At 41.6% G+C, this 27,712-nt stretch overlaps 1 protein-coding gene across 1 annotated transcript in view; it reads right to left on the bottom strand.

Moving 5' to 3' along the window:
• Positions 1 to 2,485: 2,485 nt before the first annotated feature.
• The window catches only part of ranbp10 (RAN binding protein 10), a 43,124-nt gene continuing 17,897 nt past the window's right edge, over positions 2,486 to 27,712 (bottom strand). Inside the window, exons 2-15 of the mRNA XM_030096068.1 lie at positions 26,663 to 26,774; positions 22,516 to 22,568; positions 12,335 to 12,502; positions 12,227 to 12,249; positions 10,905 to 11,089; positions 9,941 to 10,053; positions 9,270 to 9,378; positions 9,047 to 9,195; positions 8,727 to 8,946; positions 7,785 to 7,924; positions 6,909 to 7,057; positions 6,075 to 6,186; positions 5,561 to 5,702; positions 2,486 to 5,263 (exon numbers count right to left, since the gene is read on the bottom strand). Coding sequence (XP_029951928.1) covers positions 5,572 to 5,702; positions 6,075 to 6,186; positions 6,909 to 7,057; positions 7,785 to 7,924; positions 8,727 to 8,946; positions 9,047 to 9,195; positions 9,270 to 9,378; positions 9,941 to 10,053; positions 10,905 to 11,089; positions 12,227 to 12,249; positions 12,335 to 12,502; positions 22,516 to 22,568; positions 26,663 to 26,774 — 1,664 coding nt within the window. The 3' untranslated portion in view covers positions 2,486 to 5,263; positions 5,561 to 5,571. The remainder of the gene's footprint in view (positions 5,264 to 5,560; positions 5,703 to 6,074; positions 6,187 to 6,908; positions 7,058 to 7,784; positions 7,925 to 8,726; positions 8,947 to 9,046; positions 9,196 to 9,269; positions 9,379 to 9,940; positions 10,054 to 10,904; positions 11,090 to 12,226; positions 12,250 to 12,334; positions 12,503 to 22,515; positions 22,569 to 26,662; positions 26,775 to 27,712) is intronic.

Below are 27,712 nucleotides of genomic sequence, written 5' to 3' on the forward strand. Positions count from 1 at the left end.
CTGCGGCCTCTTCCCTGAAGATGATGACGCTGAGTGGACTTTATGATCATGGCTTAATGAACAAAGCCTGATGTGATTCACAGCTTCTGTTTGTCTCATTTATGATATTTAACATGTGAAAACCATCACAGGCTTATTAAACGTCCACCAATACATCCAATCACTCCACAAGGAACACACAGCAATGCCCTTAATCCCGGTCAATCATCCACCGCTGATAACCTGCTACATTTAAACCAAAAGCTCAGTACGTCTGCATGATCGCGCAGTTCAGCATGTTTTATACAACATGTTGTAGAAGCTCTGTCGTTGCTTTGATGGTTCAGAACGCGCACACAGTTTTACATACAGGATGTAGTTTGAAAATGTCCCACAGTGATGGTTTTCATCCTGTAGCTGAGCAGGGGCGGGAGGTGTCGGGGCCAATCCCAGCTTACTGTGGGCGAAGGCAGGATTCACCCAATCCGTCACACCACAAACACACACTCTCAATCACACTCAGTGGCAGTTTAGGGTCACCAATTAATCTCACACGCAGGCTTTTGGACTGTGGGAGGAAACACAGAGAGAGAGAGAGAGAACATGCAAGCTCCACACAGAAAGGCCCAAATGTTCGAAGGTGTTTGAACCCAGATTTCTTTACTGTGAGGAGACAGTGTGAACCACTACACCACCTTCAATTCATAACTATCGGTCTGATCTAAAACACTTTTTGACTGTAAACAATGACAAAGGGAATACATGACGAGTTAGACTTCATGCATTGGTCTTTGTCATGATTTATAGATAAAGGAAAAGCCTCAGCTGAAGCTCTCTGGTGCCCTCCAGAGACATGCTCCCTCTCCTCATTAAACTTGTTAATCTTATTTACACATTTCTGCAACATTTTGCATACGAATCCTGCAGAAAACAACCTATGACTTGCTTCGCTACAGCTCGGCGGGGTCACAGAGGTTAAACACACCGGCGTGCAATTCTCGCTTGTTTACATGTTTCCATTCCATCAAAATACAAGGACGCGCACAACCTTTTACACAGCGGACCGGCTGCTCCTCGCACAGCCCTGACCCCTCGTCCCGTGAATAACACGGCAAATTACTGCACAAGGTCCCGCAGAAATAAAACCTCGGAGGGGTTTTTAAATGTTATCCTTCAATGATGATATGAGCTTAGAAAATAAACAGTCAGACAAAAACAAGACAACAGATTTATCTGGGTAATTATTCAATGTGCAGATAGAAACCGATGCCGAGGGTGAAAGCTCAGTCAACAACCGGACTTTAATCAATCTGATTCAAAAATACGAATGTAAATAGCGTGTGCGTTACATGCAATACAAGTCTTTCACACAGAACGTCCACTCTTGAACCTATAGAGTTTAGCATTTATTCACACATACAGGCATCTGCACCATTATCTGATATAAAATGACTGAATAGTTCAGTCTGGGAAAATGAAATATTCTGGTTAATGCTTATTTATGTCTCTTGTTGAGGCAAGAATACCAGAGAAAGCTCATCGTCACCGTCACAGCTGCACGGCCTTGAGACACATTAAAGGTATTTCCATCTGAGGAAATGAACTCTAAAACAAACCAGAATCTGATATTTATTTATTTTTTTTATTTAAAGAGGACTGGATAGAAACATGATGCTGAAAGATGATGGATGTATTTCTCAGCCTCCTTCTGCCCCCTGCTGTCCACACACTGTAATAGCACTCTCCCTTTGGGAAAAAAATCAAAGCAATGCACAGGGAGAACATGCAAGCTCAACACTGGATTCACTTCCGTTTCTGAGTACTTTGGTTTGAGGGGTGTGTAACAGTCAATCATGCAATAAACTGCCAATCGTGTGAATGTTATTTTTTTCAATAATCTACTGTGATTACATTAAGGAGTAGCATTTAAAAATAAATGGCTTCAAAAACATAAAAAACAAGAATAATACATAAATACTATTAAATTCTACAGGGTGGCACTGGATCAGTTTAAACACTTATGGAACATCAAAATTACATTTTTTTCCTTTAGTTGCATTTTTTTTCTTTTTATCAATCCTGTTCCTCTTTAATGTTGAAAAAGAAGAAATAAATGTCAAAAATGTAATGAAATAAAGCCAGAAAACTCCCGCTACAGACTTTTGGAGCCACTCTGACTTTGCCGATCACACTCAAATTCTCCCGTGTTTCTGCTTCTAACATCAACTTTAAGGACTCAGTAGCTGTGCACTTCCTGCCTCATACGTCCCACCTGATGCCACATCATCAGTGGTCTTAATGTTGTGGCTGTTATATCGATTAACCCATGAATAAACAGAAAACACACCAAATAAAAACAGGACATCAGCTGTATGCTTATGGATGTATTTTAATAAAAATAATTCTGTCAAAATTAAACAGAATACAATATTTCTTCTTTTTTTTTAACATGTTTCCAGTACATAGTCTTTTTTTTTTTTCAATTAGAATTTTTCATTTTTTTTTTATACCGTTTTAAAGGTTTTAAAAGTCATGCTAAGTAGAGGGTAACTCATTTCACGATTTTTTTTTAACATTTTTTTTTTTTATTTTCTTTTTTTTGTCGTTCTTGCTAAAACTCAAAAAGTCCCAAAAGGAAAAACAAAACAAAATGGGGGGAAAAAAAAGTCAATTGTGCACAGCTCATCTGTGATGCCCTCGATCAGTTTCCAGGTGTGTGTGTGTGTGTGTGTGTAGGGGCCCCGGGGCCCAACGCCGTCAAGCCTTCTTTCCTTTTTTTTATTCATTTATATTTTTTTAAAAAAAAAAGAGAGGTCCTTTCTATGTAAGCGGGATTCAGAGTGTGTGACAGGAGTCCTTCACAGCTGTGGTGGCAGATGTTGTGAGCGTTTATTAGAGTAGTCCAGTATTTAAAAAAAAAATAAAAAAAATAAAAAAAAAAAACCTGTCGGACCCCCACACTGCGAACACACGAGTCCAAGAGTCCATAAATCTACACTTCTGGGTGGATCCACACTGACCAGGTCAGAAGAAAGCAGACGGAGCGACGCCGCATCCCAGAGGAGAAACCCAAAACAAATCTTTAGAGAGAAGTCGAAGCTTTTAGCGGGAAAAACCCGTTGAAGAAAACGATGGCGGAAACAAGCATTGATGGAGGTGAAGAGGACAGAATTACACCCGAGGTGGAATACGACGACAAACCTGAGCCAGCGTGTCAAACGCAAAACAATAAGACATTATGAGGGGAAGTTTTCACACAGCTGTGACCTAAAAGTGTTTCTTCGTAAAAATAAAATCTCAATACGTGTGAAGAAATAACCACTGTGGTCAACTTAATTTGGGTTAAGGGACTAAATGATATTTCCTGATTTTCTGTCTTCCTTCAAGGAAATCTGCTGTTTTTACTCTGGAGGCGGCTAAAACCATTCAGCACTTCCTTGAAGTTCCAAGAAAAAAGAATTTTGAATATTTTTTGCTTTATTCTGAACATTTAGAATGTTTTCCTGAACGCATGTGTCATTTTCTGAAAATTCTGGCTTTATTAAAAAGGTTTTGACTTTTTCTTGAATTGTTACGTGTTAATGAAGTTCAAATTTAACCAAATTGTTTATTTCCACGTCATCTCAAGATTTCACATATTTTTTGTCACCAAAACGTTGCTAAAACCAGACTTCTGAATATCCATTAGATCTTTTTCTGTTTAGTATCTTCTCAATATTAAAAATGCATTCTGATATTTACAATCACCAATATCTTTACACTTAATTCAGGAATGAAATAATTCTACAGGTTGTATTGATGTATTTATTTCATAATGTCTTATTCATTCTGCTGGTTAATGCCGGCTCTAAGTCGTGTTGGACTCCACAAAAGAAAATAATGGCAAAATGGGGCAAATCTCATCGTGGCCAGCAGCTGAAGTTACATTTTTCACTATATTATTTTACACAAAGTGAAGACAATCTTTCAAACAGCTCTGTATGTGACAGAGAAAAATCCCTCCAACCCAACAAAACAAAAAAACCAGGAGCAGATTTTAACCACCTGTAAACCTGGCTGGAACTGGAAACGAGAGCTAGTCTGTCATTTAATTATCACAAAGTGCACCCTGATATTAAAAACCTTCCCATCTGGTGAATGATTACACCTTTTTATGTGAAATTATAATTGCAGCAGCAGCAACATGCACTCAGCAGGTCAGGCTGTGGAGGATGTAAAAGAAAAAAAGAGGGGGGGGGGGGGGGGGAAGAGAAGGTTGCATTAATGAAATCCCCGGGGGAGGCCTGACTTTTAGACGTATGCACACTGTGCTTGTTAGCCTGCCTTTGATACTGATTTCCTTGACGCTGGCATCAAGGTGACCATGATAATAGTGTTAGACTCGGCGGCGAGGGCGGGTGACGCCGGTGCTGAGCTCCGCCACCTGCAACCGCGGCGCTGATTGTTGCTGTGGTAAAATTAAGGCTTCAACACCTCGAAAAAAATTTCAATTTAATCCCTTTTCGTCGCCCCGGTTTGAGTGTTCGCCACCCACAAAGGGCCTTCACTTCTCATTTTACATGCTGGATCCTGTTCTTTGGCTACTCTTACTTGCATTTTCTACTCTTCGGGCCTCAAAATACAACCTTTAATTTACATTTCCACTTTTCCGGAATTATCTAGAGCCCCATTCTGGGTGTTGGCATTAGACCCTGACAGAGCCTCACAATAAGAGGTGTTTTTCTTTAACTCGGGACACAAACTCTTCCTCCAGGTGAACATCCCGCGCCGTCGATCCCATTAAAAATAATGTCACAGACCTCAGGTGTTGTTGGCAGGTGGAAGGGTCACAGTGGAAACCAGCGGGCGGGTGCTGAGGTTTGTGATATGGCGAAGAAGAAGAACGGTGACAGTGAAGATACTGATTGATGCACCCACTCAAACAGAAGAAAAGACTTATAAAAAAAAAAAAAAAAGAAGAAGGGGGAATTACAATGTTTTTTTTCCTAAAGATGAGCACAACAAACTGACAAAAAAGAACTAATAATAATATTAATAATAACAATAATAATAATAAAAAAAAAGGCTAGATAAACAGAATAATAATTAATTATCTTTAAATAGTGTCACACATTTCTTTATTTGATAATACTAAATGAAAAAGGAAGCTTTCGTCTCTCCTGTCTGTGGCGGGCTCGTTCCTGACGGATGGCCCGACGCACCAATCACACGCATGCTCTCGCCCGCTCCTCCGTCGCCGTGACAACCGCCTGCCGGACTTCTCTCAGTGCTACTTAACGATGACCTGCGGAGAGACGACCGTCACTTTAAACCACGGCAGGAAACAACAGAGGCCAAACAAGTCTTGAAATGAGCGCTTTACTGCACTTTAACTTTAAATTAACGGTTTTCCTCCGAAGCGCCCGGCGTGCCGATGACTTTATGTTACTTGCTAAATTCTATTCTGGTCTCTCTTTTTGAAGAGTGACAGCTTGGTGAACACTGTGTGTGTGTAACTTTGAAAACCAGATAAAGAAGAAACTTTTTTTTTTTTTTTCCATGATTGCTGGACTGGTTTCTTTAAGAGGCGGAGTTTTCTCACCTGAACCTGGGCTAGTGCAAAAAGTTGTCTACTCTGGCGAAGGAGCAGGACCCGGACCGGACTCGAGCCATGAGCTGGACGCACTCTGTGGCCTGGCCCAGCGCCAACATCAGCGGGGGCTGTTTAGGCAGATTTTGAGACTCTGGAAGCAAAAAAAAAACAAAAAAAACAAATACAAACATGAAGCTTAAAGCCATTAAAAGAAAAAACAAAACATAATTTAAGGAAGTTTAAACTATTACAGAAACATCAGATTTCTTCCAGATTCATTCTCGAACAAGATCAGAAAACAGTTCAGGTACACAGTGGTGTAGTGAGGAAATGATTTAGAAATCAGGACTGCAAAACGAATTTTCCCCTGAATTTAATCAAGCATGGTGATACGCGTGTATTTAAAATTCATCACACTAAAATTGAAAGAATTCAAGCTCACTATTGTTTTATTCTTGATAATTTTGTCCTTCAAGTGAGAAAAATCTGTGAAAAAATGAATGTATTATAGTTTGTTTTTTACCCAGAATGGCGCTGTTGAGTGCAGAGCAGAGGGATTCTCTCTGCGTCGGGTCTAACTGTTGCCCCACGGGGCAATTCCACGGGTCCGAGTACGCTAGCAGGCTGAATGCATCCTGAGAGAGAGAGAGAGAGAGAGAGAGAGAGAGAGAGAGACAGAGAGGGAGAGAGGGAGAGAGAGAGAGAGAATAAACAAGTGTGCACTCATAATGGAAAATTTAATAAATATTTGATTTTTAAATTATAAAGAAATCACAGAAAATGACAGTGACAAGAGGTGATAAAGCAGATTGCTAAGAATTCCCTGCATGTACAAAAACACAAACTGTGGTGTGATTTCTTGATTTCGACATCAGTCGCTCAAACTTCTTTCTGTGCTGACAGATTAACAATTAAATGATCGCCATGTTTGTGGGAATTGAGGTTGATCCAGATTTTAGGACTCTGGTCCAGCTCAGGACGGTAGATCTTTTAGGACCAGCTCTTTATTTTGGGCTAAAAATGAATATTAAACACTTGATTAAAAAAAACACACATTAAGAGTAAACCGATTTATTTTTCCACTATCATCATTATGAGGACATCTTCATAGCGCTGCTGGGGGAGTCAGAGCAGAACTTGCTTACTCAGCACAAGCGACCTTCTGCCGGGGCAGTTCATCTGCCCCCTGGTGGCCAAAGTGTCAGAGTCCTAAACAGCTGCGCTGCTTTTCAGCTGGTGCCAGCAGAATGGAACCGCTCCTCAGCCCAGTTCACATCTGTCGCAGCACAGCTGGGTGCTGACACAGCCACACTGTGCAGTCAAGTGTGTGTGTCTGTGTCTGTGTGTGTGTGTTTACCTGTAACATCTTCTTGTGCGTGGCGTTCTTGCCGTACTCGCGGCACAGCTGCTCGTTGAGCGCCTGCAGCTCCCGTCCGAACTGGATCATCCTCTCCGTGGCCGCCTGGTTCCCCCCGCAGAGCTGTCTGCCGTTACTGCAGCCCTCGTCTGGCCGGACAAACACACACACACGCGCCGCAAACCATTCATCCACCGTCACGCTTCCCTCATGGAAGGTTACACTCATCGCTGTTCACACATGACGACGTCTTTTTCATTTTTAACAAATATTTAGCCAATTCTTCAGAGTTATATAAGAAATATGAGCATTGACTTTGTACATTCCCAAACATTGCTCCCTGTCTGAGTGCAGCCTTGTCAATTATGGAAAAGGTGAAAAATTCATAAATCAAGAAAATAATAAATCTTTTAATGCATTTAAACAATAATATATGAGGGGAGAAATAAAATAATCAGGAACAAATGTAAGAGATAAAGGAATAATAATTAGTAATTCATGTATTTTTAATGGATGATTTTCCAGTAGGAATAATATTGATACCTTTACCCTTAATGAAACACTTGCATCCAGTTATGTTATTATTTTGTTTGTTTTTGACATGTCTGAAAAAAAAACTACCTATTAGCAGCCTTTCCTTTCCTGTTTTAAAGAACATAAATGTCCTTTGACTCTTTGACTTGTGAAGATTCTAATAATTCGAGTTTAACTTGGCCGATATTTATTATTAATCATGTTAGTGTTGAATGATGGATGTGTGTACTTCTGTCATTACTGGGTGAGTTTCGTGTGTGTGTGTGTGTGTGTGTGTGTGTGTGTGTGTGTGTGTGTGTGTGTGTGTGTGTGTGTGTGCGCCGGCTCTCTGTCTCTCTGTACCTGTGACTCCGTTGCCGATGCTGTTGTCGTCAGGCTGGAGGATTTCTTCGTGTTTGTACGTGCCGTTCATGATCCGCGCCGAGGAGCCTTCAACAACCCCGTTGCTGTAGGGCTCGGCTTCGATCTCCATCTCGCTGTCGCTGCTCGCACGGATAAAAAAAACACACAGTCACAATCGGCCACAACATTATAACCTCCTCTGCTGAGACGCTGAAGGTTTGCTGTGGGACACGATTCATTCATCTTTACTCATCTCTGGTCATAATGTTAAGGCTGATTGATCTAAGAAGAGGGGTTAATTACACACAACGTAGTAATCCCCGATGCGAAGGAAGCTGAATTAGTTTCTGCACACAAACCGGTCGTCGTCCTGCTAATCGCTCCATTTGCTCACATCGATCACATATTAATGTCTTAAAAAGACTGCAGTCATGATTTATTGATGACTAACTTTCCCTCATAGCGATCGGCTGTCGGCACAACAAAGATAATGTGGAGCACAGCTCACTGCATCATCTGTTTAACACACACACACGCAGAAAAATAACTAATGGGATGGAGAAGGATGACTGGGAAACTATATTTATTATTGGATATAATTCCATATTCATATATTCAGTTTTTCTGTGTACCGAACAGACAAGGACACATTTTTACATGTATTTTTTTTTCCGGATTAGCATGTCAAACACTTTCTGAGAATTTGATAAACCTGTAAAGGAAAAAAAAGCCTTTTCCTCATACTGAATTGTTTTTTTTTTCAATGTTTTGATTACGTTGCTGACATTTTCACATGTTTATATTCAAACCTTTCCTCTCTTTTGCAGGATTGAGTGTTTGAACTGGATTACAAAGCATTTACCAAGATCTCTCTGTTTTTACTTCTTGGTCTTGGTTCATCCATTCTCTTTTAAACTTCTTTCTTGTTGTTTAATCTGCTACCTGGTCTCCTGGGTGCTGTTGGCGCTGTGCGGCTGGCTCTTGGTGGAGTCGGAGGAATTGGACTCGGAGTAATTGATGGAGGACGGGGAGGAGGAGGTGGAGGAGGAGGCGGAGGAGGACGCGCTGGGGTATTTGACGCTGCCGCCGCCGCCCACGCCGCTGTGGTTCTTCGACTTGTTCGGGGGGGTCACCCCGTTGCTGCAGGTGGGGCTGTCTGCTCCTGGGTGGAAGATGGGAACACACAGCCTTCATGTGGAGCGACTGGCAGGAAGCCGACCCCGCTGCGGTTGTGGGTGCGTGTGTGTGTGTGTGTAGCCTACCTCCGCTGTGCAGGTGTGTGTTGCTGGCTCCGTGGCGGGGGCTGAGGCTGGGTGATCCGGGGTAGCTGTCCTGGGACTTTGGGGAGCGAATGGTCAAACACCGGACTTCGCTGTCTGTACCGTTCACCATCTCCACGAACTGACGACACCTGGGGGGGGTCGGCATGAGGCTGCGTGAGTGAAGATCCACACGGAAGCTTCCTTTGGAGCTTTCACCACTCACTTTAGCATGAATAGTAGGTTGGGGTTCCGTTCTAACAGGCCCGGGTAAAGCTGCTGAGTGGCTTCTATGGCTTCACCCACCCGGCCTGCCAGCACCAGCTTCTGTATTCCTGTCACACCATGAAATAACATTATTTACAGATACCACACTAAGAGGAACCAGGCTCAGTTACTCACAGTGTGACAACCAACAAGACAGGTAGTTTTGAAAATATTCGCCTCACTGAATTTTCAAAATTAATACTGGTGTGATACTGGTAGTGTTCGTTTGAGATGATACTCAGGAGGCAGATGTGAGTGTCTGAGGTCAGAAGGTGCGTGGAGAGAGATTAATAAGTGTCGTGATTATTAAAAAGTCGAATTAGGAAAATCTGGACAAAGATGAACTTGTGGAACTGGCTGGTGGCTGCAGCTTTGGCGAGTCACGTGTTCAAAGCATAGAGGAAGCGTGAGTGTGTGAAAGGTATCAAGAAGCCGGGTCGTATTTCACTTCAACTGTATTTTACACCCGGTGGCAACAGGGCAGAAGTCAAAAATCAGATTAATCAAGGAAATTGACCATGAACAACAAGGTCAACGAACTGCTCTGCCTCCGACACGCTGCTGCTGGGAGGAGCACACGCACGAGGTAGGCTCCCGTTAAATCAGAAGCTGCTGGACTCGTCCACTCACTCTGTCTGTTCTTTATCGACGTCTGGTCCTCTTGAATCATGGTCTCTGTGGCTCTGGCGAAGGCTGTTGCAGTGGCGCAGTACCCATGGTGCACCAGGTAGCTGGACACCATGCTGCACCAAAAAAAAAAAAAAAAATTTAGTTATATTTGGAAAATATTTCCCAATTTACATTGGAAACATTTTCAAATAAGTGTGAAAGTGTTCTTAAGAGTTGATTTTTTATGGAAACTTTGCAACCTGCAGCATTCAGTGTCAGGCTCAAAATCTCGCCCATCTGTTCCTGTTGTTGAACCTCTATTGATATTTCCTGTCAACAAACTCGCTCCTCGATATGTTCTAATTTCCCTGCCGGGTTTGTGGCACCCAGCCCGGGTCCATTTGTTTGGAGGCAAAACAGCTGGCCAGGGTTGTTTTTAGCAAACATTATTCAAACTGCAGAGGAGAGTGATTTAATCAGGGACTATTTTCATTGGCGAATTGATCCAAATTGGTGCTCTGGTGATTATTTACAGCAGCCGGACCATGCCTCTGGGACTGATCGCCACGTAATGCACGTCTTCCAGTGACTTGGCATCAATAAGGGTCGTTTTTTATGGGTTTAATAATTTTTGGAAAACAATAAAGACTTACAGCATAAAGGAAGACGTCACAACAATCATGACCCATTCTGCACTTCTTAAATAAAATAAAACAATTTGAATAGAGACTGGATATAACCAGAAAACGTCAGAGAAGTTCAGCACTGTGAAGCAGATGAACTTTGAACCTTAAAGACAGGATTTGTCTGTTAATTGGGGTCATCTTGTCTTTGTTACTTCATTAGAAGCTAAACGTCGATGAGAAGAGTGACTACAGACAGATGACAGGCTTTCATACAGGGAAAAAAAAACACTGCATGGTTATATTGTTTCTGGTATATTCGATTTTGAAGTTGTGTGTGTGTGTGTCTGTGCGATTCTTACTTCTGCAGGACGGCCTGCCACTCCCCGAGCCTCTCGCCGATGGGGAAGCGAGCGATCATGCCGTGGATCTTGGCTCTCCACTCGCTCATGTAGTCCTCGATGTCGAAGACGAACGGCTGCTGGCCAAAGTTTGCGTCTACGATTTCTCCGGGGGTCTGGAGGCCCACGGTGGGGTAAAGGTTGGGCTGGGAGGTTTTCAAGATGAAAAATAAATAAATCAATCAAATGAGCAGCTCAATCAATATGCTTTACTTCACATCATCAAAAGAAGTATCAGCAGTTTAGCGTACTGTTAAACCCTTTAAATGTCACTAAGAGGAGAAAGTCTTACTATAACTAAAGTTAAAAAAAGGGAAACTACTTAAGTTATGACAAATTAAACCTGAAAATTAAAACTACAGTGATTAAAATATTAAAATGCAAATGTGAAGTAGTGGTTTCACAAGCCACCATAATCACATAATGGCAATTACTCTGTAATTAGTAGATTATCAATTGGATTTAAAGGTCAAAGCTAGCCATCACAGACATGTCAAATGTCAAATTTCTAATTTATATACATATCTTTTTTTTTTCCCAAGGAGGATTAAATACAGTTGAAGGGTCAACAGACACATCTACAGTGAGTAACATGAACACCAGCCTGAAAACTGCAGCTCGGGTCAAATTACAGTGGGAACTGTGGGGATTTGTGTTTGTTTTAGTTCTGAGGAATGTTCCAGTTGCGGCAGCGATCGGATAGATTTAGACCAAAAATACAAAAATATAACTTCCAACCTGACTGCCAACAGAAACTGCAATTAAACGGGCAGCTGCCTGCTCAATGTCACTTTCCACAGCGTGGTCTGGTCTGGTATCACAAACATTAGCTCCATGTCTTGTACTTGTTAGGAGTTCAGGGGATTTTAAGGTCAGAGTCTGAAGAACTCCAGTGCCCTCATATCAGTAAGCTCTGCTTAATTCCTCAAAACAATACCATCTAAGAATTACATTAAAACAAATATTAAAGAGATAATTATAGTCTTTTTTGTTTTGCTCATTTCTTATTTAAATACATAGCTGAATATATATATAGTATAATATCTATAACAGTGATCACTATCTTAACAGGATATTGATTATTTTTCCTTATAATTTAATAAAATATATAATAATAATAAACAGACTGTTATGATCAATTGCTGGAGGAGCCCTTGCCGAGGCTGACTAACCTCCCTGTAAGACTTCTGAAACCTCTCTACTGTCATTTTCTCAAGATTTACTCGAAAAACAAGGATAACATTTTAAAAATTCAATAAGACATGAAGTAGAAGAGTACTTACAGGGAGGTCTGTGAAGGCTACACCTAAAGAAAAAAAAATGCAAAGGTCACATGTGATGCTTTAGAGTGAAATACCAGAGCTGAATATGGACTCAGCGTGTTGACGGACCTAAACTGATGCCGTTTTTGGTGTAAAAGCAGGTGTTGTTGATGAGGTTGACGCAGCAGCCGATCACGTCGCCCGTGGTGAACGTCGGGCCGTACGGCTGGCCCGTCCCGGAGGAGCAGAAGGAGTGGCCGTCGTCTCCGTGGTAACCGTACGAGTGCTTGTCCCATCCTGAAACAAAACGAGGACCAGGATGAATTCTACAGCGTCATAAAAACATGTCTTCGCCTAAAACGCTACAGGGGTGACATCAGTTCCCATGAGTCCCCACAACTGTAGAACTACAAGAACGTATCATGTTTTCCATAAACATTTTATAGATTGACTCATTTTATTTTGACTCATCTAAACTCAACCATAAATATAAATGCCCTCATCCTTTCCCTAACCTTAAACACAACACTAACTGGCTTCAAAGTTTGAGTTCACTCAATGTAATACTGTTAAGTTTTCCCTCATTAAGCCGTCTGTGTTCATCCTCTCAGTGATAGGATTCCCTGTGTCTCAAACATTCTTTCCTTCCTGTGTTTCAATGTGGCGCAGTCTCCCGGACGTCCAGCAGGGGGACTCTGTCTGTGTGAAGAAATCAGTGAGTCACTACAGACAGAAACAGCAGCACAGGAGGCCCAAACCAGGAAAGTAAAGGGCACGGAGGGGATGTCATGTCGTGCTTATGAAATTAACTAATCTCATGTGCCTGCTGGTACCGGTGCATGAGCGAGCTGCTTTCTCACTGCGTTACAGTAACATTTTGATGCAGATGTCTGTGTTTCCTAATGTGATCCTTCATGCACAGAGCTGTGTGTGTTGGATGACACAGTTTGAAATGCCTTTTTACTGCAGGCGTCGTCACGTGTCGTCACAGTACACGGATTACTGGCGGTGGCGTTGCCTATGTGTGCTGCAGACAGTATCATTACTCAGGACGTGAGGAATCAGACGTTAATTGTGTTATGTACACTCTCCGGTCATGCATGTCTTCAGGGACTCGATAACATGAAGCAGGAGGGTTTCTTCAGGCCTGCAGTGGTCGAGTGTGAAGCGGTGTGTGATAGTTTGCACAAAGTTTGCCATAATAGTTTCAATTATTGAAAAGCCTATTGTCTTAGGATATGTACCCTGATTTATATTTATTTCTGTATTTCTATCCTTGTATAACTTTATTCCATTCAATTTTAATGAGACATTTTTTTTTTAATTTGTTATTTGGGAATATTTATTAAAGTAAATGTTAGAAATGTCAATCCTAATATTTCATTGCTGCCTATATCTTTATTTCCACTTACAGTTTATCTCAGTTTTATCAGTTTGGCTCTGGTATAATGTTTGTTTTAAGCGTGCACAGTGCAGTAAGGTTTTAGCCCACTTCTTCACAATAAGAAACCTGAGCACACCAGGCAGGAACTTTAGTTGTGTTGTGATTGCATGTTCTATCTGTATACAATCTGACTACATACAGTATATAACCTCCTGATTCTCCTCAGTAAATATCTTCTGCATTAACAGCATTTTAGGAGAACAGCAGGTACTAAATGTGTTGCTTTTAATCATTTTCTGTTTATTTTTCCACTGTTGACACCTGGTTTGATGCAAAGAAATTCCACACAGTCTGCAGCATCTGACTGGTCAAATATGTTATCCTGCAGAGCACGTTTGCACAATGCACAGAAATATGTGATTTATCGTAGTTCCGTCTCTTTCCATGTGTATTTTGTTCATGTTAATATTGTGCTGACCACAAATATGCGACACATCACGTAGTCCTACGATGCATGGCTAACCATCAAGTCACCTTTGACCTCTCATTTTGAATATTCCCAGACATGTGAGCTACATTTTTCTTACTGCCTATTCCCCGCATGACAACTGTGCAAAATCTGTATTTCTCAGCTCTGGTCTTGCAGGACCTTTTGCTCGGCGTGTTGTATCTCTATCATGACTCCGAAACACCTGATCCAAATGAATGGCTTGTTGTCAGGCATCCGCACAGCTGGATGAAAGCTCTTTTTCTTTTCTTTTTTTTTTTTTTTTAAAACAGGAGTTTGGAGTAGCGAGGCAAGCAGGGGAATCAGTCCTGGAAACCTAGTTTTCATCTGTCCATCCATCTAGAATACCTGATTTATTAGGACCTGAAGGGTTGCAGGGAACTGCAGCCAATCTGAAACAACGGAGGGAAAATAAAAGGGTACAAGCCGGACAGTTTGCCAGTGTGTTCCAGGGCTTACAGAGAGAGCCGGGCAGTCACCGATATACTCACATTCACACCAAGGGGAGTTTAAGAGCAGTGGTCCCCTGGCTGTTTTTTTTTTTTCTACTCTAATCTGGTAAAACATAACAGAGAAGCCAGATGATGGTGGTCACAGTCACCTCTCTCACTCTCAAAGCCTCCGATATAACAGCACCGGGCAATTTCCTCATTCTGCTCTCGACTGTAGAAAATGTCCTCAATGGACTTTTCCCCTGGGACTGGTCATCTGCAGAGGGCATCACTTATCTTCGCCCATAATTTCCTCACTAGGATAATTCTACCTTTTTTATCTGAAACTATTAATATTTTAAAGAAAAAAATGAAAGCAGGAAATATTAAACTGACGCTTTTTATTTGACACATCAAATCGGAATAATTCCATTTTAAACACTGAATAATTCAAATTATGATTCAAGTTATTAACAGTTTTTATCTTAAAGAGCAGTTAGTCCCATAATCAGAGCACTTTGATTTCCTATCATTTTATCATTCACTAACCCCTTCAGCCACATACAGTATGTAAAGCTGTATTCTCAGGAGGATTTCATCCTGTTAAAATGAGTTTGTTGAGCTTCATTCTTTAAAATTTATGTGAATCTGACGCACCATCAGATGAGCTATGTTGTAACTGATAAATGAATAAAACGAATTAAAACTGAACTGAACTGGGGAGACAAGGAGAAAACAAGTTTATGAGAAAATCTGATCATTATAAAACATTCAGAAGAAGGGTGGACGCTTGCATTTGGTGTTTTTGACTTGAAATAAACTCAGTTATACAGTGATCTGGAGTCATTTCAATTGACAAATGACTCAGATGTCCTTGATGTGACCATCAGTCATTGGAGGACGGGACACATGTGGCCCACGGGCCGCCAGTCTGCTTTACTAGACCGTCCAGCTCGCGTACAGTATAGAGTCTGACCTCAAACAACCTTCATATATTTATAAACAGCACACTTAAAGAGGCTGGAGAGGAATCCCTATAGGATTACATGTGCACGGTATTCTGCTGGCCCAAGACAAACAAACTGATATCAACACCAAGCTCATCCGCAGATTCCTGAGTGTTCTTCTGTCCAAGGAAGCCAGATAGCACTCAGTCACTTCACGTCCAGTGCATGCAAACCCATGATTTAGGTCTAATAAAAGATCTAAAATAAAAGCCAACTGAGAGGTCGGTACGACGGGGCAGGACTCTGGGGTTGCAGGGGGGGATGCATGTGCACTGAATCTGCCTGCGTCAGAGCTTCTCTTTAAATTATTTGGATGAAGCCGGGAGTTTTGCACTAATTGAGTTTTGCAGGAATTCGTCCACATGAGGCGAGCGGGCTGAAAGCAGCCCGACCCTGACAGCTCCAGGCTTCGGGCTGCCGTCACTGCCACCGCCGCTCTGTCACCGCTTCTCCTCAATTGCAGCGTGCGCCGTCTGCCAAAAAGCAAAGCGGGGGTTAGGGAAAGTAGGTCGTGGGTGAGGCGAGATATTAGATGCGTATATGTGCACATGCGTATCTGTGAGCATGTAATAAAGCATTAACCTAAGCTTGAACGTGTGCGCGCAATGGAGTATTCCTTTAAACTTTGGGTGCATATTGTGCTCTTTCTCTCCATGTGTTCTCGTGGGTGTGTGAGTGTGAGTGTGTGTGTTGAGGTATTAGATTAATCTGCTGACAGGGATATTGCCTCTAAAGCCAGGCTCACTGCTCCAACATGCTAATGAAATGGGCAGGCCTCCACAGCAGGATCAGACACAGAGGTCAGCAGTGGAGAACATGGTACAACTACAGGATGCATACACGCACGTGCACACACACACACACACACTGTATTTTTTTCAATGTATTTTACTCGACCATGTTTGACTGAATTTATCTATATGACTTTATTATATGACTAACTACACATCCAGTAAAAATGTGACACTTCAAAAACTTTAATATATACATTGAGGTGACCTCTAGTGGTTGTAGTGATTTTAACATGAGCAAAGTAGACCTCTGGAAGTTTTCTAGCTGTCCTGTACAGTTATATTTCCTGTCTTTTTCTTCAGCTCCCTGCGGAATCCTTCTGAGAAAAATCTGATTTTACACCAAAGCAAAACCACAGAGATTTGCTTCAAAGTTGTGATGTATTTTGCTGACAACGGTTGTGCACAATATAAAATATTACAGCTACAGCGTTAATTTTTTTCTTTTTTTTTTTTCTATTAAACTCAAAAATGACCACAAACGAAGACAAAAAATATTTCTCTACTATGTTACAGATTTATGGGACACAGTTGACTCATCAGTGCAACACTGGCGTTTCCCTGCGTGCTGTCACCGTGTGGCGGAGGGGTTTGTGTGCCTTAATGACCCTATGAGCTATATCGGCGGGGGCTTAAGCTCCTGGCAAGTCCAACCAAGCCGGGCAGGTTACAGGGAGAGGATGGACTTGTCCTCCAGTTAGAGTCCAGAAACCCTAGGCCCAATAGGAAACCCAGGCTAAACCAGTGCTGCCGTGACGGCTCGGGACGAGAGCCCGCCTCAGGAAGCCCGAAGTTTGAATCTGAGTTTTCTGGGGCCCTGAACCACCGAGCAAATTACAAACATTTCTAAGACAAAATTGATTTTTTTATATTTCTTTTTCCATAAATTTCTTTATAGCAGTGGACACAACACTACACTGAGACCCGGGCTGAGATGTCGATGAAGCTGAACTGAAAGTTAGTTTCATAGGCAGTTTATAACAAACATGCCACGAGTTTAATTTTTTGGCAATTGTTGCACAAGAATGCATCATTTAGTTGCTCAATGGCTTTATTTTGAGATCGCAGATCTCAAAATAGTAATTTTAGTAATAGTAATTTTTTGGTAGGACTTGTTTGGTTTTGTGAAAATATAAACATTTTTCTCACATATCTTCTGAGCCACGACAAATAAAAACCTCAAAGTTTAAATCTAAAAGTTATTATGGCACTTCTTCACCGGTTCAGCCTGCGTAAGATGACATTGGGAAACACGCGGCCTCTGAACTAAAATGTGTTTGATCCCACTGTACTAAAAAGCAATATAATTTGAAGTATATAGTGATGACTCTTATTATGATCATTTTTTTGTTACAGCAATAAAGTGCAATTTGCAGTGCTGCACTGCCACATTTTGACTGGCGCTGCATGTTTTTTGTTCATCCAGTAACACCTCATGCACCACAAACTGCAACCTTGAAAATCAGCATAAAGTCACATATGGAGGCAGAGGGAGGAGCCATTAACCTTCACACTGCACATACAGCACATGTACAGGCTGCTGTGAGAGAGTGCACGGGCAGACACAGATGCACAGATGAGCCGGTACAAACACAAACACAAACAGAGATGCAATCAGTCGGCCTAGGACACACACGGATAAATCCATCGAGATCGGGACACACACACACACACACACACACACACACACGCACACACACACACAGAGTTAGTCAGAGTTAAGGCAATCAGCAGTAATCTGTCTACCAGGGCCTCAGACCATCTGTAGTAAAATCCTAGCAACCAGAAATATTTTCATAACTAACGGGTGACCGCGTTTGGATCCGAACGCGCAGTGCTTTTCCACGCTGTTCCACCCTTTGTGCGACATTCGACACATGTGAATCAAGAGGAGGGCAGAAGCGTCTTTGTGTGCGTCCAGACTCTGCTCAGCTGGTCGCTGCATTCCACAAACCTCTGCCTCTGGACAGATCTTGACTAGTCAATAAGCAGGTCAAACAGCCCCAGACAGGCCTGGAAAACCCCGGGATTCGATTGGTCGAGAGCGGCCGAGCGGCCCAACCGGCCGCAAAAGGCAAGAGGGTTTTAGGTCGGGACGATTGGCAGCTAAATGGCTACTGGGCTTCCTCCTATGTCATCAGGGATCAGCGAACCATTCATGGATGTCATTGTGTGTGTTTGCTGACAGTATAAAGGGATGACGACAGCGAGCGAGGGAATGAGGGGGCACGAAGAAAGACAGAGGGCAAACAGAAAAAACAAGATTTTAAAGTGGAGAAGTCACATACGGGGGGGTGGGGGGGTTCAGTTAATGTTAATAACAAGAACAGAAAATGCTTATCAGCCAAGAGGCAAAGGCTTGTTTTACTGTCAAATCTTTATAACAGTATCTCTGTACTGTGGATGGAGGAAACCGTGCTCTTTATATAAATGCATTTGAGCTATAGTCATTAAAAAGGGCATAACATAGAAAAACACACACAATCAGATTTTATGTACACTTTAAACAGAATACAAGTAGTTCAGTGAGGCATCTGCTTCATATCTCCTCTCACGTGCCTACTACTGCAATTACACTTCCTCAAATTAGAGAAAAATAAAATGATGATTGTCATTTGATTCTGTTCAACAGACGTACACCTCACAACTGAACACATTCTTCAATATCAACACACTGTCAAAATGTGCCTTCATGTCCTGAAATGAGATTGATGTTGTATTATTATTTTGTTTTTAATTAACAAAGTGAGGACGTCTGGTTTGAAATAGAGATTATATGGTCCAATTTGCTCCAAGAAACGTAATGGTAATTGTCCCACTCATTTAGCATGGACTCAGCATCCTTATTTTTTTTTTTTTTTTACATCTGAGAAATTTCTTCCATATTTATTCTTTAATAATGTTTTAAAAAGTCTTAATATGAAATAGGTATATCCTTTTTCAGGGAAGGCCAGAGTAATTTAAATATTAAAACTTGGCAATATATATTAAAAAAAAAAAATGCATAGAGACTACATCATACACGATCGTAGTATGACTTACAGACTGGAAAAGCAGAGTGAATCACATAGAAAATATTTAAGAACTGCATTTATGAACTGAACAGATCAAGTTCCAACTATCAAACAATCTCAGAATAGTTACATCCTTGATCTGGATCCAGTGAATAATAAAATCCACCACATTTAAAACCACCATTAATGATATGATGTGTCATTTGACTCATCTGTTTAATCTTCTGGGGGCTTTAGTGGAAAATACACTACACTGGAGGACTGTTTACCATTTTAGCTCCTGGATAGGCAATGAAACATGGACGTTTCCTGGAAGAAAGTCTCGAAAGAGTCGGTCAAACAGGACTTTTTTCACCTCCTACATCAGACTGATGGTCTTGTAAAGTTGCATGGCACTGCAGAGCAGGAAGGTGTGGAGTCTGGAAACTATTCAACTATCTGGCAAGCACTTGCGAAGTGTAGCACATGTGTAGTCAGGACATCAAGAGTGATTTTTGCGCATGTGAAAGACATGAGAACATACGGTGCTGACTTCTCTGTGTTGTTTATGTAGTCGGATGATCTGTTCAGTTTTATTTACGCTGACTTCACTTTTCTTTTCTATTTTTTAACATGTTCAAAATAAAGCTTCTAATCTAATCTATTGAAACTAACTGCTTTTAGTTGTGAAATAACAAGAGCAGAAGAATTTCATTGAATTCCTTTTGGAGAGTCGTTGGCTGAGGAGGTTAGTCAAGTTTGATCTTCTGACTGCGGAAAAGCTCTTGCTTGCTCGCTCATGTGCCCTTATTGCATCTTGTTTTTTTCCTGTGGCCTTGGGTGTTTTCACACTGGCCCTGTTTGATCCTTAGATCACTTCATGGACTTTCTAAGAAAGTCCACTTTCATTTGTGAAAGCTCCCCTGAAATCAGATCAGGGTCAAACAAGCCAACGCTGGTCCCTGTGAAACCGTGGGTCTCGGTTCTCTTGCATGCGGACTTTCCAGCTGCTGTAGTGAGAGCAGTTCACCAAACAAAGTCAGTCAGAAGAAGCAAACACACAAAGAATCAATTGGACGATGTCTCGTGGGCAGACGTGGAGTGGTGAGGAAGAGCAGGCGATCACTGATAGATGGTCATAAGACTCTTGCTTTTATTCTGAAGGTTTGCAGTGTTGTAAGTTCATGGGAGAGAATCTGGCTAATACAATGTCATGTTCTGGCCAATGTGAAATCAGGGAAAGTTTTCAGCATCTGGAACTCGAGGGAAAACTAGTTTGGAAGCGCTGCCCCGCACTTCAATTGTAGACATGAAAACAGAAACTTGAACTGATAAACCTCCAAGCTAGAAAACGTGAGATCTCAAAACAGAGCTCGACATGCTGATTCGCCAATGTTCAGCGTGATTACATAATGACTGTGACAGCCCCTGAAGCCTCATCTATTCTTTGACATGTGCAATCTTCAAAAAATCACAAAAGCAGCATTCACCGAAGCCTTTTACTGAAAGCATACAAGTCTTGCCACAAGGTTATTTTTGATGTAATTGGTGATGACATCCTTTAACGTGTGGTAAACTCACTTAACGGCTATGTCTGCGAAAGCCATAAGAATTTACACGAGTGTCGGCTAAAACACTTTCTTTGTGGAATACAGACTGAGCAGTCTGTCAGAACAAAGCGAGGGGAAGAGTTTGTCTAATCAGATTAGAATAAGGTCACACTGATAGCCCGAGTCCACATCATCCGTCAGTGGTCTGTTTGACAGCGCTGAGACGTGTCCCGACATGTTCTTCCTACAGCTGTCAGACCGCTCAGACCCACAAACCGGTCACACCCAAAAACACCATCACTGTGTTTTCCTTCCTCAAAATTCAAGAGTGTTGGGTTTCCTCATCAATTCATATATTCATTCATCAGATCTTCTATGGCTGTTTTATCCAAATTGGGGCTGCACAGGACTGGAGTGGAACCCAGCGGACAATGGGAAAAATACAGGATACAACATAGAAATTTTACCAGTCCATCACAGAGACAATCGCTCGTACGACTAATTAACAGAGAAATATTAACCGGATCTGCATGTGTTTGGATTACGGGGTGAAATATAAAACTAATCCATGCATATAGAAAATATCCATCCAGAAAGTCCTCCAAACACAGAATCAAACCAAGGATGCTGGCTGTCAAAGGGCCAGAGTGCTTAAGCTACTTTTAAGTTACCAGAGAGGTAATCACAAAATCGCAAGTCAGAAAACAAAATGTTCTGTCTAATATGTAGTAATGTAATTTAACAAGGACAAGTAATGCTGAGGCAGAGCTGAATGGAACCGTCACTGAAACAACTGACCAACCGTTAAAAAAATGACCATAACTTGTTTTTTTTTTTTTTTTTTTTTTTTAATATCACTCTAAAACTGTGAAATCTGTTGCGATTTCTGATGTCCGAGGCTTCTGGGGCACATATTAACCTCGACTTCCTTCATTTATCCACAAAATCGGTTTTCTTCACTCCTTTACGGATCATATTTTATCATCCACATTACCTCTTCTGCTGCATCAGCGCTAAAAATATCTTCACCCTGAATGAAAAACAGTGACTCATAACCAACTCTTCTGCAGGGTTCGTAATGTTGATGAAAAACCTCCCTATTCCGTAATGTGGAGGCTAAAGTAAACACGACGGAGGCCATCAATGCTCGATTGTGATCTGAGCCAGGGAGGTCGGAGGGCTCCAAACGATGGCCAATAAGTAATTAAAAAAAAAACGTTGGAGGTCAAGCCTCTCTAGAGCTACCTAATTGAGCTGTGCAGACTGTAATGTGTGTAACCGGCGTCCAACAAAAGAAAGAGCGTGAGGTGGGAAGTTTTTCATGCCAACGCACCGGCCCGGCACGGCCGCTAAGTGGAGGAAACTCTGGCTCGGCCCCAGCGAGCCGACACCATTGTTGCGGGGATGAAGCGCTCGCCAAGCAACCTGTTTGTGCCGAGTAACCTTGGGAATTCTGATTTCACCTCATTTATCTGATTGCTCAGACCAGAGACTCCTGATCTTGGAGGTCTCGTGGTCCTTTCATCAATAATGTTCTGACATCCTCCCGCCCATGGTGACACCCATAAATTAATTTCGGGATCTATTTGTCTTCCAAATGCGTGTCTGTTCATCCTCCTGCCGGTGAAACGGCCCATGTTACTCACCAGGCAGCCTGTTCATGTTGACTCCCTGGGCGGACAGGCCGATGCCCATGTATCTGCACACAACAAGAGGAGAACAACAGTCACTGTAACACCACTCCTGTCAACGACAAAGGTTCTGGAATTAGACAAAACGGTAGCAATAAATAATTGAACATGAAAGACAAAATGCTTTCATTGAGGTATTTCATCAACATCAATACAATTTAGATTTGTGTTGTCACGTGTCAGGTGATCATATAGATTTTTTTGCTTGTTTTATTTCAGTGAAAATATCTCAAACTCAAATGGAAGAAATAATCTGCTCATAATTCTCCAACAACTTCAATTTCAGTGAGATTTAATAAATCAAGTTGACTTCATCCGACTACAAAAAAAATGTGTTTCTTGTTTGGCCTTTCTTCTTACTTATCTCGGATGTAATCGCTTTGCTGTGTAAAAGGTCAACCTATTAGCCACTGGGTGTGCACATCACATTCAAACACTTGCAGTCATTGACAAATAATCAGATAAAGTTCATAATTGATGAGCAACGGGCTGAAAAAACTTTGAATTCACATTCAGCGTTTCAGTCACAGCATCAGAAATGGGCAGCTGGTTTGCGGAGGCTCTGAGGTCAGTTGTGACGTCTTAAGTCTCTCACATGTGGATAAGCAGATGACCTGCATCGGTTTCAAGCTTACAGAAAAAAAAAATCATCAATTGAAATGGCAGTTTGAGCTCACTTTGGCATCAGTGGAGAACTCCATTTAGATCCCATGTCTGGACTCATATGCAAGGATGACTTTTCAGTCAAAGTCCATCTATACAACAATCAATCAATTAGGAATCATACATTAACCCAGTGTGTATCACCATTACCGCTTTTAGAACATTTTCAAAGTTCCTAACACAAAAGATCAAATCAGTTATGGTGGCATCTCACGCTACAATAAATCTTCTTGATGTTCTTTTTTTTAATCCACAATTGTGATAAATGAATATGTTTCAAGCTACTCCCTCAATCCCAATTTAATTTTTTAGAATGGAGTATCAGCTGATCCTGAACTCATTCTTACATTTTGTTGGTATACTGACCTGCAAACTCAGTTTATAGTATACAAATATCAGGACTTCTTTGTTTATTCCTGAGTCACTGATCATCCCTGAGATGTTTTCTTTCACAGCTCTGATGTACCAAGCCCTGTGAAACTGTAGTATAAGAAACACTGCTGGATTTAACTGCAAAGTGTCAGAATCAATGCAGTGTGCAGTACGGATCAGCAGTGGGGTCGCAACTCCAGATGTCTGTTAGTAAAACAAATCATGCTGTATGCTAATGTTTTGTTTTGAAGAGTGACTATCAGGTTTCACTATAACTTAAAAATACAGCGGACACACAGTACATGTTATTACAAAGGAATGTCATGGCGGAGCTTGTCCGGACGCTTCTGTCATGTCTGCACAGAGTAGCAGAAAGTTGCTTTACAGCACTGAACAAGCTGGATTTCAAGTCAAATTCAGAGCAAAATAAGAGAGCGTTCTTAAGGCTGCCGAGTGGCTCTTTAGCATCTTGGTTGATTTGGAAGGGCTCAGTCAAACTTGAAGACAGTCACACATCACAAATCTCTCCGACACCACAGTTTTGTTGTTTGCACTGAGCTGATGAACTGCAACCGGGAAGTGTTAACAGTACATTATGCAGCCCGAGACTTTGACTGAAGGAGGATCGGGCCGGTTTTCAGTCACAAATCTAAACACATGGCCAAGCAATCTGCAGAGTCACTACAACTGATGACCAGCGCAGGGAGTCCCAGCAGATGCTTCGGCCAAGGGGCAGCAATAAGTCTTATTTGCGCTGTGTGGCGCCCTTCGAAAGTTCAGACCTCCACTTATTTATTTCCCCTACAGAGCAAATTTGAAACCTTTCATACCTTGCCATTCAGATGCTCCAAGATTCCTGAGTCATCGAGACTGGAGTGAGAAAATCTCTTTACCTTTTGATTCAGTTTTGCAATAATTTCCTGAACAGTGTCACAACATCCCCGACTGACTGCCATCGACGAGCAGAAACTGCCTGCTTTGCTTTATTCATGAGGAAAACATTTGCCAGGTTTTGAGTGTTCATTTATTTGTCTGGTCAACATGGCGGCCCGAGCAGCAGTGAGAGGAAAGCAGCAGAAAAATGTAGAAAACAACTTGACGCAACACTTTTGAATGAGATGAGAGTTTCTCTGCAGTGAGTTTAGTTATTTGACTGTCACTGTAAAATCAAATCCTCAGAATGATCCAAAACAGGGAGAAAAAAAAGAACAAAAAATTTGCAGTAGAAGTAGAAATTGATCTTCAACAGGGGTAGATCATGAGGTATCATTCAAATTGGCCATTTAGCGTCCAGCTCTAATGGGAGATGATCAGGTTGGATCCTAGTTTGACGCTCAAAACCGATTCAGCTTCTAGGTTCTCCCTGATGGCTGTATTTCCTCGATCGGTAATGAAGGTGTTCAGTCTTACTCTTCCTTATGCAAACAGAAAACAGACGATGTACCACTGATTTTCACCCCTGGAGTGATTCCAGGGATTTGTTTTCACTACCAGGCAGCTGGTGGATTGGGAGACCAACTGTCGCAGCCAGGTAAAGCCCAAGAAGGCTACAAACACCACTCCACTCTCCAAATCCAACATGAGAAAGATATGTAATGTGGCATCGTGGGAACTTTTAGCAGAAACTATCTCTTTATCATTTATCTAAAAATTTGGGAGGTTTTTTTTTTTTTTCAACTGGATCCGTATGCTATCTATCTGTGAAAATGTGGGCTATTTGTACTGTGGTCTGCTCCCCTGGGAAAAAAAACAACAACAAAAAAAAAAAAACAGTCTTCATCAGGCTGGCCGAGGTGTGTTACTCACTAAATAACTGAATCTCATAGGGACCCGATGAAGAGCCGGTTTGAGCTCAAAGCACTTCTCTCCCTCTCCTGTTTCTGGAAATAACTGGGCCAAATGTCACATTAAGATAATTCTTCTGCCGCTAAGAGGAAGCTTTGGATTCTTCTGCTTCACAGACCCTCAGTCAGGTTTTGCTCTTCAGATTTGACGTGGCAGGGATTTTTTTTTTTTTTTTTTTTTTTGCCAAAGTGGTCATTTTTGGGGTTGTAACATCATTCATACAGCTGACAGCAAATGAACAGAAGTTTAAACATTCACAACGAGTTGAGAGAATTTTCTCTCTTGGTATTGAAACCCTTGAAGAGTAAGCCAGATCTGAAGACGCTGTGTGTTGCAACTTTGCTTTGAACAATAAAATGTGTGCTTTTAATGAAGAGTCACCATGAGGTAAATATTTCTACAGCAAATTAAAAATGCAGAAGCTGCTGCTGTGATCCAGAGACGCCTGGCGATGAGCAAATAAGGCACCCTGAGATCACAAGACATCAAGGAAGAGGAGACGACAGCTGGGATAATGGTCGCTTAAAAAGAACATCGGGCATTGTTTCTATCCAATCTGTTTTAGGAGTCTCTCCATCTGATACTTTTTAAATGAGAAATTAATTCAGCATCTAGTGTCCAGAAGCCCTCTGATGTCTCAGACCTGATTTACCTTTCAAAGCCTTTCAAGTGAAAACACAAAACTTTCTTTGCATTTTTTGGAGGTTTGTTCACATGACAAAGATGCTCAGAGCCACTGAAAAGTTTTGAAAACGTTTCCCAAAGGTGGAACTTATTATTATTATTTTTTTTAATGCTTCCACTCTGTCCCCCGACTACACTGTGGAAAACATAGCTTTTCCATCTTTCTTTTCCTTCCACCCCATGTCCACCAGGTTTGAAACTATTCAAGCTGTCTATGAAAAAGAATTTCTTCTTCAATATTTGAAGTCCGTCATTTTGCATGTGCGGAGCAGGAGTGAACACTGAAAACACCATTTATCAGAGTTCAGTCAGTCATAAATTCACAATACACTGTGCAGCCTTCAATCTAACCATGCGGACACAGATCTCATTAAAGACGCAGTGATATTATTACACACACCCAAATCTGAAATACTGCAAGTCACTGCAGCAGTATTCGATTTGATTGGACGCGCTAGAATATCAGAAGTGACTGTGGAGTGGGGAAGGTCACGCAGGACACAAGCAATAAAGCTGAGAGTGCGTCGCATCTGCTTACCCGTCTCGACCTTTGCTGACAATCTTGACTTCAAAGTAGTAGATCCCACAGGCCGCGGGGATTGGGTGAGTGGCTCGCACTGATGCTGCATCCTTGTGGTTCTTGCCATGACCTGGAAAAGCAAGATCCATGGTGTAAGAGAACAATCAGGATTTAATTCCACAAGATCTGAGACAGCCCGCTAATACTGACGTCTTTCAATGTGAACCTAAACTCATCTTTTGACCTGGCTTAAAGTAGAGCTTTGTAATTTGTTATGTTATAAATGTATGGATTAGTGGAGTGGCTTCTAATCATTTTCCTCCAGGAACTCATCCAGGTTGAGTCTAAAACTGGTGGGGAGCCACTCGCAGATATATAATTTGCCAAAACATTCGACTGAAGCCAAACACGAGCAGACACAGCCACCATCAAAATGAAAGAAACTACTGGAACCACTGGATTAGTGTTTACTCATCTCATTACTATCTTATTTTACGATCTCTACATTCTTTTATTCATCTTTACCTTTAAACATCACATATCCTTAACCTTATTCTGTGACTTTGAATTCCATTGGGAGAGTTGTATGTCAATATATACGAAGAGCTTTAAGATCAAAATAAGATCTGTATATGATTTTCTGTGGAAAAAAAAAAAAAAAAGAAGATGTAGCATGAGAGGAAAAATGTTTCACACCGAGCGTCTGAGCTGTCTAATGAGGTAACAGATGTTTACAACAGCACCACCAGGGTGTTTAACATCTTCAGCATTGTGGTGATAATTGGTCTGACAGTAATACAGCGAGTCTCAAAGCTGCGTTCACCGGACTACCCTCTGCAAAATAAAAATATCCTCAGATGCACCAGCGGCCCCCAAAAAAAAAAAAAAAAAAAAAAAAAGAGAGAGAGAGAGAAAGAGAGAGAAAAAAAAACAGTTCCTGCAGCTTTATCTGGGAAACACACAGTATGAGCATTAGTTTTGCTATAGGACGTATCGCTGAGCGCATCACTCCAGTTCACTTTGATTGTATTTCAGTTGAACAAATGACACACCACATTACCATTTTCT

The sequence above is a fragment of the Salarias fasciatus genome, chromosome 7 (genome assembly GCF_902148845.1).
Source record: "Salarias fasciatus chromosome 7, fSalaFa1.1, whole genome shotgun sequence".
In the NCBI taxonomy this organism is placed as follows: Eukaryota; Metazoa; Chordata; class Actinopteri; order Blenniiformes; family Blenniidae; genus Salarias; species Salarias fasciatus.